We start from the raw sequence: 14,977 nt of genomic DNA, 5'->3' as shown, positions 1-14,977 counted from the left end.
CATGAAAATACACCAAAATGTTCTCGGAAATGGACCACAGAGCCTTTTTATAAAATTCAATTTATAAGTTGTGGGTAGCTGCGCACGACCAAAATGGCGCCTCTAAGTTACGCCCAATTTTACGCCAAATTTTGGAACCGCCTCTGGCAAGGTATGGTGCTTTGAGACGTTATCTTTGTTCTGATTGACGTTATTTTCGTTCTGATTGTTTTTTTAGAAAGGATTAAACAGCTAGTTTTTAAATTAAACTTTTCCTCTCAACAAATGGTCAACTTGTCTGAAAATTGTTTATTTTGCCGTTAAGCTGCAAGAGTGAAAGTACAAGTCAGAGTTGATGCTTTTTTTCTTTTTTTTGTTACAATTATGTAAACAGTTGATATATTAAACATAATATAGTGTATGTGTATAATGCGTCTATTCGTTTTAATTCATGTTTTTGATATTTGAAATTAAGTAACGTATGATTATAACTTTATTGACATACATGTATGAGTTGCTAATGTAGAGAGAGTTAGAAATACATAAGCAATTGTTCAGCTTTAGATATAAAGTAAAACTAAACGGTATTATTTCATAAATATGGTATAAAACCCACTTATTGGCAAATGATATCTCTTACATTGAATATTATTTAATAGATGATATAAGGAAATCTTTTGATTTTGTACATGACTTATGTAGCTCCTGTACATGTTTATTCACATTTAAGGCTTAGTTTTGGGTAAACTTTTATAGTTTGTATTATGTATGAAATGACTTATCTGAAAGTACTGTATTGTATATTTCTTTGTCAACATACGTCATGGCTTCATGCAAGTCGCAATATTTCAGTCTTCGTCAATTCCATCGGTCTGAAATGTTGTGTTTCTGCTTTCTCTTAGTGCTTGAAACTTTGGTACCAACAAGAAGGATGAATGATTGTTGATCTAGTGGCTCAGTATGAGAATAGTAGTTCGTCAATTTCGATAACTCATAGCTTTACTTATATGTTTGGCCAACCTGTGTGCCTTGCAATTTCCTCTTATCTTAGAAGAGGTCTTATATCTTCTAACTGTACATAACAGTTGTTAGTCGTAAGAGTTAAAACATTGAGGCAAAATAAATTAAGATGCTAGATTGAGCGGTTAATGTTAGAGAACGGTCTCGAGCGAGCAGCTTGGGGAATGTCATCATGTCGCGCTACGGGCAATGAAAGATAGGGGTTCTCCCTCTTTTTATGGCGAGAACGTGGAATCTAGAAAGCATTTTGCGCTGCTTCGATCTTCCTTCGGTGTGTTTGTCGATTAATTGCTCATTCAAAATGTTTAAAGAAATAAATAGGAAAAAAAGATTTCTGCGCACTTATTTGTTATTTCCGTCCCGCTTCGAAAGTGAGTAACTAAAACCTTACACGGTTGCTTTTGATTCACAGAGGGACTTATTGTACCTCCCTTCAGACGAAGTTTGTTTAAACACAAAATTAGAAGCATTCTCCAGGTAACGAAGTCCTCGAAGTATGTACGCACGAAAAGCTAGACTTACCTCGTTTTAATGTCCAAGAGGCCAAGCACTTTATACTAGGTTTTCATTAAGTAGGTTTCCCTTCAAGACGGGAACCTGAACAATATTAGCTTAGTACTAGTGTGTGACTCTTTCTAGTTACAGCGAATTTAGTTACCATTTCTTAATTGCTTGCAAAGTTGGAATCATAACCATAGCCAACTGCAAGTCTGGTTCAGAAATAGGGTGAATATTTGACATATATTAAAGTTATTACAATAGTTTGCTTTTGTTTGCTTTTTTAATAGATAAAACATGTGGTGCAAATGTCATGCCTGTTTATACTGTATACTGTTTATAGCTCGACAAGATTCAATTTATCTTCCTCTTTGTAATGCTACTGTACGGTGAATGGCCCACATTTTAACTTGTCGCTGATAGCCTAATTCATGAACGTGTTTTTCAATATGTACACCTGCTGCATTGATTTTAAACTTCCTGATTTAGCATAACATTTGTAAAATCATACATGTTTCATAAATAATAAAAACTAAACAGCCATGGTTAATGTACAATTTGGAGTGACTGTGGTGATAATTTTAGTGCAAAGGATACACTCAGGTGGGTTGATGATATTGTGTATACGTATATAACAGATATGTTAATTTGAGCTAACGGAGCGTTTTAAGTAGAACATGTTTATTATTTTCAATCAAGTAAATATCCATATGATTTAAAAATACACGTCATTTAATGGGTCGATTTTTATGTGAAGTGAGTTTGCGATAGGATGTATAAGCGGTTAAAATATTCACTACTATCTATGTTACTGTTTATTGACACCAGATCAAACATTAACACGACACACATACCACAATGTACATGTACAGAGTATACATAGACATTACATTAACACATATCAAAAGTTAAACTAACGTTTTTATAATGATGTCGCAAATCTTTGAGTTGACATCCGTAAGGTTTTACCAGGACTCAGTGATAAAATTTTGATTGAATGTAGGTCTCGTGAACGCTCCTTATTATTTAATGTTATTACCCCTTCTATTCTTTTACCTCAGTAATCACATTTTACAGAATACGTGGTGTCTTTAATTTAGGTATGTTATACTGTAATCCTTTTCACAATTAAAACAGACTTCTGGTTTAATTGTACAATTTGACAAAGTAATGGACTAACTCTAAAAATTCCCATTATTATCCAGTTTTCTAAATTACTCTAAAATTACATTACTCACAAAACATGGTTTTTATACTTAAGCTAAATTATATTGTAATAAAATATATATTAAATACAGTATTTCTGGCAATTTTATTGCATGATTTGAAACAGTTATTAGCAAATTCGAGAGATTCACATTTTTGTATTGTTCAAACAATAATATTGTGACACTCTTGAGTATGGTTTATGGACATAAATCAGTGAACAAATGATATTAAAACATTACGTTTAAACCTGGTATATCATATTGTAAAATGTTAAAGATGCAGAGTATTTAAGCTTTTAAATACTTCCAAAGTTGAAAAATGTCAAATTCGAAAACCAGGCAATTCCATTGTTGACACATTTTTATCATGATTGCGTCTTATCGGTCACATTACATATGCATCAAATGGTGTTCTTTGAAAACAGGTTTAAATATTTTCAACAATTATTTGAGAAACAAAAGCAGAAGTGAGATAATATTGTTGCACTGGATTTTTTTAAATTTTGACACATAAATACGGGAAAGTAAAACCCGATAAATAAGAGGGTATGATATGCTTCACCAAATGTTGTGTTTCATACGTTATTTGGGAATAGACTTTCAAAATTGTTTATCGTTTTCCAGCCTAATATTATTCTTTTATAGTTTGTATATGACTTTGGATTCTTTGTATGTTTATTAGAATAACAATATGTTTAAACAAAGTACCACGGTGTATACAGACTTTATAATGGTATGCATTTTAAAACATAATTGTATTGTATTGAAGTATAAGTATCTTCGATTGCCGAGAGTGTATATTAATTCATCCGTGCACGAGCATAGATATTTGCAGAAACGAGGATCACTGAGTTTCCACAGAACATCCTGTGCAAGGGTTTGAATTAACCAATCTTACACTCTCGGCCATGGAAGAAACTTTTATTCTACCACCTCAGTTAAACAATATATAATCATGTTTTCGCAGGAACGATTTTGTGCGTAGTGACGGGTTCTTCATTTATCTTTTCCCTTTGGCAAGATAAGGATTTCAAGTTTGACCAAGTATTGGTTGGATCTACTTATCTGGGATATAAATGTTTTTTATCGTAAATTAATTCTCAAATCAGAAAGGTACCTAGGAGGGAGGTATTGTTTGAAGTAAAAATTGGCTAATCGCATATACGAAGCTAGTTATTAAATGTTGGTCTTGACATGAAACAAGCAAATTAATTCAAATTTAAATTTTGAATTTAACAAAAAGTATATTTCAAATAGCTCCGGAAACGGGTACAGTTAATATAACGTTCGGAAATATCGAAAGAAGAACAGATACAGATTACGTATCTCGACTACATACGAGGGACATTCACTCTGTAATGCAAACGAAGCGATCAAAGTTTGGCTGTAGAAAATAAATGTTGCTGTACATTCCGTAAAATCTATATATAAGTGACAATTTTGTTAAAAAACTTAAAGACATAGCTCAAAACAAAAATAAATAACGAACCTTTTTACATCACTAAGGTTTATTTTGGTGTCCTATGTCTTTGGCGTTTACCCAGTGCCATTAAACCGGGTTTATGTTTAAACTTTCTTTTGCTACTGAGCTTGTTTCTGTAGTTTTTCAAATAAGTATACATCACAGAATCACTTATCCCTTATTTTGACTGTCTCTATGTATACAAGTTTAAATATGTGAATTGCAGATTCTTTTATTCTCTAATCGATCTGTAACGTAGACAATGCTTTGAAGTTTATTTTCGCTGATTAAAATCGGTACTTAATATGCCATGCCTGTAACAAAAATATAGATGTAACTAATTAAATTGGCTTTGTTTGCGCAAACATCAATACGAAGGTACCCATTGCCACTTTTCTTCGATTTGTTCGAAAACTACATATATAACATTAACTTGTCAACTGCAGCAGAACTTTTTGTCAAATGCGTGAAAGACTTTTTAGTTACATTATCACATATTGATACACGTTTTTGTTTCTCTCCCGGTATGTTTCACTTAAATAATATAATATTGAACAGTAACGTTTCCGGTAAATATAAAAAAGAAGACTTTAGCATATATAAATTTGAAGTAATTACCTCTATCATAATCTTAAGCAATAATCAGTTGCATTTTATAAATGCCTCTCATTTGAAATTGTATTGAACAGTTCTAAAGGATCGTTCATGAAAGCATACAGCAAGACATTTCCGAATGTTATTATGGCCTATCCATGGGAGGCTGCCCAACAGAGATTATTATTGTTGCTAGCTTGAGGGGTTTATTCCACATACATAATGTAACACTGGTTATAGCTGCACTGGTTCATAACGGGAACTGTGTTTAACTTCCCGAAAGACGGTAAGTATTTGAGTGGTTAGTCGGGGATTGAACATGCAATCAAATGTCTTACAACTAGATCACACAACAACCCATTAAGTCATTGTGAGCACCTGTCCAATGTGTAGTTCATCGCAAGCCAGTCAGAACAGAGTTTATCATGTGATTTGTAGTATGCATATCCGAACAAAAGAATTGTACAAACTAACTTAAAAAGGCTCATATTTATATAAGCTTTTTTATTGATACTTAATCGAGAACTACTATTGATGCACTGTAACGAATTCATTGGTTTATTGTTCTCTTAAAATGTCGAACGAAATGGAACGTTTAATTATAAGAAGGACTAAAATATATAAATGACTTTAAAAAAGGCCAGATGTACGTATTCCTAAGCTCGTACTTAACATTCAGCGTTTAGCGATTCGGTAATAAACGATTTCGTGGATACACATAAGAGAGTAACCACAATTAACCAAGTCAGTGGAAGAGTTTGTATATTAAGGAAACGCACGAATGTGTAGGAAGCTAAATCTATTTCACAGTAAATGAAATTGATAATTAGAAATTACATTAACAAATTGACACCAATTTGACTGTTTATGCAGTATATACACTATTTTGTAACAAAACAAAGTGTGTAACTCTGTGTAAAATAATCCGATCAAATTCTTCGTTACCGGCATGCACTTGATATAGATCACTCCATCAAGATTTTGCCAGGAGGTGTGGAAGGGGAGTGCGCACAAGAATCTCTATATACACCTTATGGTGAAACAATACTCAAATAAGCCATAACTCTGTGAATAATATTCCGACAGAATCCTGTTGATTGCATGCAGCACTAGACGTCATACACTAATCCTTTCTTTTAGGTTACATCTTCATCCGGCCAGATATTTTTTGGAGATGAAGAATGCACACGGCTCACATTTGATTGTTAAATAAAACAAAGGGCTATAATTCCGATATGTTAGCGTGTGAGCAAATTTGTAGTGCATGCAATTCAAATTTGACCCAGTTGAATATTGGCACCATTTTTATCTGTTCAACGTTTAAGTACTGACCCCCCCCCCCCCCAAACGTTAATTAATGTCCCTTCGTCAAGTTGATCAAGGGATTATATTCCGTATCAAACTAAGTCAATAACATAGTCATACTTACTTGATATTATCAATTAAATATGTTATTCCATACATCGATTATCGATTGGCCACATCAAACTTAGATCCAAAAATTTACCTCTGTAGTGGCATGCAAGGTACGTATCAGGGGCGGCACCAATTATTGACGTAAGAGGGAGGGTTACTTAGTGGCATAAACATTGACATTTGCCCCTCCCTCATAGCCGAAACTGAAAAACACATTTGATATTGACATAAAAAAGTTAACTTGGATTTTAGGCGGGGGTGGGGGGGGGGTACCAGGTGCGTCCCCCGCCTGGATCCGCTAATGCTTATTACAATGCGCTACATATTTCTGTCGATAATCATTTTTGGATTGTAAGTTATATTTACTGCCTATACGCGAGTACACGGCTGAATCCACATGCTTCTGACAAAAAATATATAGAAAATCAGCCAAAGGTGCATTATGCGTACTTGTCTACATGGAACTAAAACTGTTCATTTTCCATAACTAAATAAAGCATCTCAGAATGCATCTGATTGCACCATGGTTTTCAAACTTTCCGAGGAGGCATGCCCAGAATCCCCCCACCTTCACAATTATGAATCCACATGAATAGAGGGCTAGCTACGCCCCTGAATTTGTTAGTGAAATGAATGCCACAAGCTTGATTTACTATGTTTTTGCTAAGTCTAGAGCCTTATTTCTGCAGATCCATGCTGATACTATATGGGCATTTGCTGTTTTATTTGTATACAAATTTTCAGAAATTAACTCGAAACATCGCTCTCGGTCGCGTTGAATTTTGAAATGAAACTTCACGTGCATACACGATCTAGTACTGCGTGGCAAGGACTGATGTCCGTTTTGTATATTTTTCAATTCCAAATTGACAGCTAAACACTATAATCAAGGAAATTGATAAAACAATATTTAACCGTCTTTTGTAGTCTGTTTATGGGACAGAAAAATATTTTCATGTACAAGATAGATAAATAAATTGTATACGTTAATATATTTTACGGACTAAAGAACTAGTTTCCATTTGAATTTTATGGAGTACACATTTCCACAGAGTAATATATTCACACTGATGTACTGCCATACTGCTAGACTGCTAGCTTAAGTCCATATTTCTTATGTTGGTATTGATTTTAAGCTATGTATATGTGATGCTCTATATATGCAAAAAATAATATCAGATGCTATACATTGGTTCCGGTTGAATAGATCATATTATATAAAATGTGTAACGTAAAAATTCCACTTCTTATCTTTGTCCTCTAAATTCTATGAGAAAAAAACCGTATTATTTTCTCTCGATTTCATAAAAAACAAAACGTTTGTCACTTTCTATATATAAAAGATATGACGTCATATACATTTGACCACATAATTATGGCCTGTAAGAGTCGTGACGTCACCATTTTAAGAAAGCAAAAATCTTTAAAAATTTAGTCCTTATGTTTTGTGTTTTAACTGCGGAAAATTCCTGTAGGCCATGGGCTTGCTTACACAATAGACGTTTTCTTAGTCTGTGTGGGTTATTTGTCGTTTTTCGTATGACTATTGAATGCATGGGTTGTTGATGCACGGGTATTAAAGAAAGTTGGAAGCGTGGTTATGCCACTCGAAGATGTTGCATTGGTAGTGTACAAACGTTATTGTAATATGCAGGGTTCCGACTACTCTTTCGTTATATATTGTATTGTAATTTACCTGAAGTGCATTGTTTCCTTTCATTTCTTTTCTCTCAATGTTCACCAACGATGGTTTTCTTTCCGTATAGGAATGAAATTTAGTTTTGGAATAGATTGAATCAGATTATGCTTGTGTTTTTGAAATTCGTTTCAAAAGTGTTCTATTATATTGATTGTTCGTGGCGTTTATTACATCATTTGTCGTTTTTTATCGTTTTAGGGAGAACAGTCTCACATATGCCAAGGGACCACATGTGGTATGAGTTCTATCTGACTCAACATCTGATACTCAAATTCATCCTTTTTTCGATTGGTCTCTATATTTGCTGCCGAAATTAGGTCTTGTTTCTAATACACATTCACTTTTTTTAAATGTGACGTAGTATGGTCGGTTTAGTCGTATTATTCTTCGGAATATTAAGTCTAGCCTGCGATGTGGAATAATTTGTTAAAATTTATAAAAATCAAGTCGAGTCGGTGGTGTGTGATATAATGGTCCAAATTCACAATTTATTGTGAAAAAGTTTAGTCTATGTTATCTGAAATATTTGACCATTTAATTTCAAGATAATAGTGTATTATAATGTCCCTGAAATCACTGAGTAAATGTGTGTAATATATGACGACTTGCGACAGATTCCCTATATTTAGCACTAGACAAAGCATTTTTAACGTATTTGCTAGCTATATTTCAGATCATTGCACCAATCAATACAACAAGCTGGTTACGAAAACGTTCAAATCTCACATCTTGGATATTGGGGGAATAATTATATTAATAAATAATATATTTATTTATATACTTAAACATTAAGTTTAAGTTGAATTAAGTGTATGTTGGATATGCATTCCAAGTATAATTCAGTTTCTATATAAGATTACTGTTTTATGCGATATTTATACGTTTTCTACTATATTTTACAAACATGTCTATGTATCTTTTAAGATCTGTTCATTATAAAACATTGACATATACTTGCATTTTTGTGCCATGTATTTTATTCCGTTTTTAAATCACTTGTTTTGTTTTGATCTGGATAATTTATGGGTTTTTTTTTTTCAGAATAAAGCTATAAGCTATTTTATTATGTTTATCAGAACCGACTTGAAATAAAGATTGTCTTATCTACCTAATCTTATCTAATATTATCTTATTTGTTTATAAATTCAGGTGCTGAAGCTCAGGTGGTCACGTTGTCTCCGACCTCTCCTACAGTTGTGAACCACAGTCCTCTAGTATTGACCTGTGAGACCCAGAGCACAAACGTCGAACATGTTGTGTGGACTAGACGGATAAGCGATGCCGCAATAGCTGTTGGAACCATCATCATAAGAAGTGACAACAATTGTGCACCCCCTTTCCCCTCTCTTGCACCAAATCCTTCTATATATGATTACGCATGCCCCTTACACAACAGAGTATCGATAACAATAAAGAACGTTTCAAGATCAGAAAATGGCGTTGGATGGAAATGCGTAATGAGAATCGAGGGAAAAAATCTTGAGAGCACCGAAGTCACCATAGCTGTACAAGGTAATAAACTAGTGGCATATTGAATAGTCTAAACGTGAATATGCATCAATATTAAGGTTGCTCAGCAACAATTTTACGTGGCTACATATCCGAACATGTTCTGCCCTTTGTGATGGTAATTTCGTGCCGCTTTGGTCAAATAATCGAAGAATATTTTCAGTGTACGTTCTATCAAAAACAAATGGCTGAACAATAAGATTATTTGTTTTCCGATGTATATGTTTTAAACATTTTTGTTTAGTTTTAACAAACATTTCGACACGAATACTCGAAAGAGTGGGAACTGTAAACGGTTTTTACTAAACGTCTGTTTGCATGCGTATGCGTCAATACAACTAACAATAACTAGTATGAAATGCAATTAAATAATTGACGAGTGTTGCCTTACATCGGCGACACTCGATTATGATCTGTATTATTTGACTTTAATCGTTAATACAACTATCTGTAATCATTATTAACGTCAAAACATCATACAATTCTATGAATGTATAAACAAAGTTTATCATAATAAATTATTTGGAATTCATTTTTCGTGTAGTACAATATTTAGGACGATATCGACATACAGTTGTTGAAAACAAGATGACTGTTATATTCATGTCAAAATCTAGTTTGGAATTGCATTTTCGATCATTTTTATTAGATCATCAATGACGATTATACATTGTTTCGCTTATCGGTGTCAAGAACGGATGTATATATACGAAAGAAAAAAAAACGAAAACCGATATTTTTCAGATATAAAAGAAATTAAACTATTTTATCAAATAAAGGCACCAAACAAACACTACGAACACACAAGCATCAAAAGAGCTTCATCGATAAGTCATGGAATTACTGCCTTGGAAATGGTCAGTGAATCTAGAATTCACTGGTACACGAGAAACAGGGGATTAGACTACTTTTTACGTCTTCATACTTGTACCAAAATTGTATCTATAGTTACAAAATAAGAAATATAAGTCTAACCAGGGCCAGTATTAACTTGAACACGATGAAGCATAATGTAAATTTATTATATACGTTATTTCTGGTAGTAAACCACCGAAAACATACATAAACAAATGAATCAAGCTGGAGCAACGTGCTAACTCTTAAAAGGTACGATGCAGTCTTTCAAAGACAGCCATCTGACATAGCTCGCCTAAGATCAAGGTTGCCTTTATTGCGAAAACAGTGTTTCGCTTTAAGACTTTAGTTAAAAATGATGAATAGTGATAAAGTAGAAGTACATACTTTACTCTACTGCTGTTGATGGTAGATAAAATATAGTACATTACAGTGTTAAGAGTGTTTACGACATATAAGACATTTGTATGCTTACTAACAAAACGTTGATATATTTGACTTTCTTGACAAATGGCTCACGCCTAACATTGAATCTTCTGAGCTGCTGTTTCCTACCTTTGATACTCTTTTTAGAAGAGGCAAATCCATGACCCACATGAAGGTTTCATTGTCTTCATTAAATGTGACATATATGCGACGTGATCTTGAAGCAATTGGTGAAGAATGTCTTTGGCGCGAATTACACATAAAAATTAAACGTCTTCTTTTGGGTACTTTTTACAGACCTCCTTATTCCACTTCATATCTACTTGAATCCATTACCAGCTCAATGTTACTGACAGTTAATACTGGTATAAAATAGATAGTAATTACAGAAGATTGAAAACTTGATGTGAATAATGTGTTTTATTGACAAAAGATTTAGTTCGTATGTCAACAGTTCAATCTGTCGCAAGTCATTTGTTTCGCTACTAATTTTACTGAAACTTCAGAATCTCTTCTCGACTTATTCTGAGTTCCATCAACAGATACTGTTTTAAAATGTGGTGTTTGGGAACCATTTCTGGATCAGTTTGTTCGTTAAAACTGCCTTATTTATTGCATATTGAAATTCGACAAAACTGTCGGAGCAATATATAAACGAAAGGTGTGGATTTTTTAAAAAAAGGACTATGTCGAATTTCGATCGGTTGTGTCATATTTTGATTGAAATACATGTTTTCATACAAATATCGATATTTACGCTAAGTAGTTCACTAATCAACTTATGATATTTCGTGAAATGTAAATATTGTCAAAGATATTAACTATTCTATCTTGGGAACCCACGTGGTTTTGAAATAAAATTCGTAAATTACACCGTCAAAGACGAACAGCATATTAAAGACCCAGATGTTCGAACAAGTATCACTGGCGAACTTACAGGACGATTTGAAATCATGTCAACCGTTTCATATTAACTGCCAAACAATCACATTATGAATAAATTGCTTCGAAAATTCCGGTTAATACCTTCTCCTCGGCATATATTTGATAAACTATTAAAAATAACTAGTCCTACGTCGGTATCCAAGCACATTCCCACTGTTTTCTATGACGGCACAGTCTACGAATCTAACATTGGCATGGCAAATCTTCTGAATAACCTTTTACAATCCCATCTTACTGTACCTTACATAAATCTTCCTAATGCAATTGGTGCCCTTTCCCTGCAAGATTTCGATATTTTCCGTCTTGTTGTTCTTGACTCAACAAATGTTTTGGAAACTGGCAAGGCATTAGGACCGGACTCTGCAAACAGCCATGTTTTAAGGGAGATAGCAACCGAAATTTCACAGCCCCTTTGAGACATTGTTAAATAAATGTCTTCGTTCTGGTAAAGTACCTAACAAGTGGAAACTGGGTCAAATACTTACGATTGTTAAGAAGTCGAATCCTAAAGTTGTTGGATTAGCGTGCAATATTTCCTTGTAGAGTCCCTGTAAGGTACTAGAAAGATTTGAGCATAAATACATTTTTATATACAATGTTATATTTATAGATATATATATTCATCTCTAATAAATATATATATATATATCCATCTCTGATATTATATATGTGTATATCCATCTCTCTTTGCATTGCTCTATCTGAGGGTAAAGAAGTAAGAGCAGTACCCTGTCACGCCTTTGATAGCGTCTGCCATTAAGGTCTTCTTTTAAAGCTTCCAGAAAGTGGTTATTTCCGTTCCCTATTATTATGGCTGACTGATTCTCTCAGTAAAATTATACAGAGCGTTGTCAGGTCAGGTACTATGTCAGATACAGTTTTAATATTTGCCGGAGTTCCAAGTTCCAACAGGTTCAATTCTTGGATTCGTGAAACAAAATCACACATACTGATAATTAAATGGCGAAATGAAAAAGATACATACGTGGGCGGAAACGTGATTCGTATCATTCAAATCAGCGAAAACCAAATCACATATGATCTCTCGAAAAACAAACAGACAGGCACACTCACCTATCTTTATGGATGATGTTCAAATAGCGGGGGCTCATAAAAATCAGGGCGTCGTCACGCAAAAAAGTAACTGTTCATGGCCTGAACCTGTTCAGTCCGTCAAAACAAAGGCCTGGTAACATTTTAATATTAACAAGCAAAAAGCGATTTTACTTAATATGCAGCAATTTTATGAACTCTCGATGTCGAACAATTCAGTAAATGTTATTTTTGGCTATAGTTTAAATGGGACTGCGATTCACTTCTAATACCAAAGTTAATTTGTATTGTGCGTTTGCCCGGCAGTCCGATTCGGGCGTAGTGGCATCAATGTTTAACGGCTGAATAAACGGCAAAATAGTAACGTAAGAGAGTATCAAGTCATTCGTCGATGACATCAAAAAGGCCACAGATGTACTCCGACTTTTACCAACATGCAAAAGAGCGACTAGACTTACGGTAAGAAAATTATTGCTGTTATCGCATAAATTTTCGATGTACTGTCAGCCAGGCAGTGCGTGTAAATATAGCAGTTTACTTAATGTAATCGCTTTTCGGACAAACACTCATAGATGAAAAGCAAACTTTATAACAAAAGCGGGTATAACATTGAAGCGAATTTTGGTTATTTACTAAGACATCGAATCCACAGATAGCGACATGGTTGTACCGCCCCGATTCCCTCCCCAACTGGCGTTCGGACGTGCTACGGTTGCATTTCACGTTGTCAAATTGTCGCCAGATGGTATTCAAAACTATGAGTTAAGACCATGACAGTTTCAAACTGATGGTTCGCGATTTAACACAGAATCCAATATGCAACAATCAAAGCACCCATCAAGTAAAATGGTATGAACAAATTAACATTTGGATTTAGAACATAATTATTTAAAAATAATATGCGGTAAATACGTTGTACATTGAATTATGTACAAATTAACATTTTTGGAAGCTAATTAGATCGTAAATACATTAAGTCGAAAAAACAATACGAATTATTGCTGAATTTATTGAAGCTTTCATCACTTAGTTGCCATTTCAAATCGCTTCAAACAAATCAGATTAAAACAATTCGATAAAGATATTTTTGAAAATGGTTTGTGCAAATTACGGACAGTTTTGGATGGAACAAATATTTTGTTTAAACCAACCTATATTGAATCTTGTAAAGTGTATTCTTAGAAAAATCAATAACGATTCTAAAATGTGCGAGGACGTAGTCAATTAGCAAGCTAACCTGTTACTGAACAATAAAGGCAGTTTGAAGTAACAGTTGGCATGTGTTTCTAAAACTACATGTGTTTGATGTGAATCGGGGTTAAAACTACTGCTTTAACAAAGTTTGTCATTACAATGTGAATAAATGTAATAATTAATTTTATACTTCCCGGTGGTTTATAAAGATTTATATGTGTTTTTTTATTTCACTGTTTCAAACACAGAAGATAACAATCTACGCCATTTGTGAACAATTACTTATGGTGCTTTCTTGGTGAATTTATTACACTGTAACACACAACCATTCACATTTTCATTTAGGGGAAATGCGACAGACTTTATTTCCAAGGAGTTCTTATGAATCATTTTTCTGTACTGATACAAAATCAACTTGTATTTGATGACATTTTCCATAAGATTTATAAAGCTGATGGTGTATTGTTTGTTTCGACATATGCTTGTCTTCGTCTATGCCCTGACAGCCTCCTGTAGAGCTCTTTCACGAGAACTTGTATTTTGTATAAACGTTCTTCAACGAGTATTTCTGGTGGTCTCCCCATAGATCATCTTTGCCAGAGGTGAGGAGGGAGGTTTTCTCGAAGTTTTGATTCGAAACTGGTTTTCATGAAGAAGTAACTGTTGTTATGAAAAGTTGTTCGGCGTGTTATAAACGTTACATGGTTGATATGTGACCCTAAATTGAATAAATGTGTCACAGGCAACATAACAATAAAACATACACTGTTATAGTTCAGTTACAAGGTTTCTTTATTTTATGAGACGCGAATGAGCTATATTCGCTCTTCTCCTTATTTCCCATCGTATGGGATTTTGAACCCTGTAGTAACATAATGCCTGTTTTGGAGCAACACTCCACGACCAACTGACACTTGACACGGCGCTCTACCAGTTGTTGGTTCTTACACTCAATTAACTCTTCCCAACATCATGCTATTTTCCATGTGCAATCTGTCTGCGACCGCTGTCTGCATCCGGGTTCTCTGTCCGTGCACATCTAAGCCAATTTGTTCAATACTATGGATCCATTCCTTGTGTCCGAATCTTATCCTCGCCGAATACAGTTGCGGACATGGT

General features: G+C 34.1%; 1 protein-coding gene across 1 annotated transcript; it reads left to right on the top strand.

The window, feature by feature from the left end:
• Nucleotides 1–1,929: 1,929 nt before the first annotated feature.
• Nucleotides 1,930–9,411, top strand: LOC128234941 (uncharacterized). Its single transcript, XM_052949591.1, has 2 exons — nt 1,930–2,100; nt 9,026–9,411. The coding sequence occupies exons 1-2, from the start codon at nt 2,040–2,042 to the stop codon at nt 9,409–9,411; spliced, it is 447 nt and encodes a 148-aa protein (XP_052805551.1). The 5' UTR covers nt 1,930–2,039.
• The last annotated feature ends 5,566 nt before the right edge of the window (nt 9,412–14,977 follow it).

Source organism: Mya arenaria, chromosome 5, assembly GCF_026914265.1.
Source record: "Mya arenaria isolate MELC-2E11 chromosome 5, ASM2691426v1".
Classification (NCBI taxonomy): Eukaryota; Metazoa; Mollusca; class Bivalvia; order Myida; family Myidae; genus Mya; species Mya arenaria.
Note: the sequence above shows the minus strand (reverse complement) of the source record. Positions and strands in the feature narration are given on the sequence as shown.

What these genes read in the sequence shown, in the direction of transcription:
- LOC128234941 (XM_052949591.1), top strand. Translation starts at nt 2,040, where the DNA reads ATGGTTAATGTACAATTTGGAGTGACTGTGGTGATAATTTTAGTGCAA. An exon ending in AGTGCAAAGGATACACTCAG is followed by an intron (nt 2,101 to 9,025) that starts GTGGGTTGATGA and finishes TTATAAATTCAG; the next exon opens with GTGCTGAAGCTCAGGTGGTC.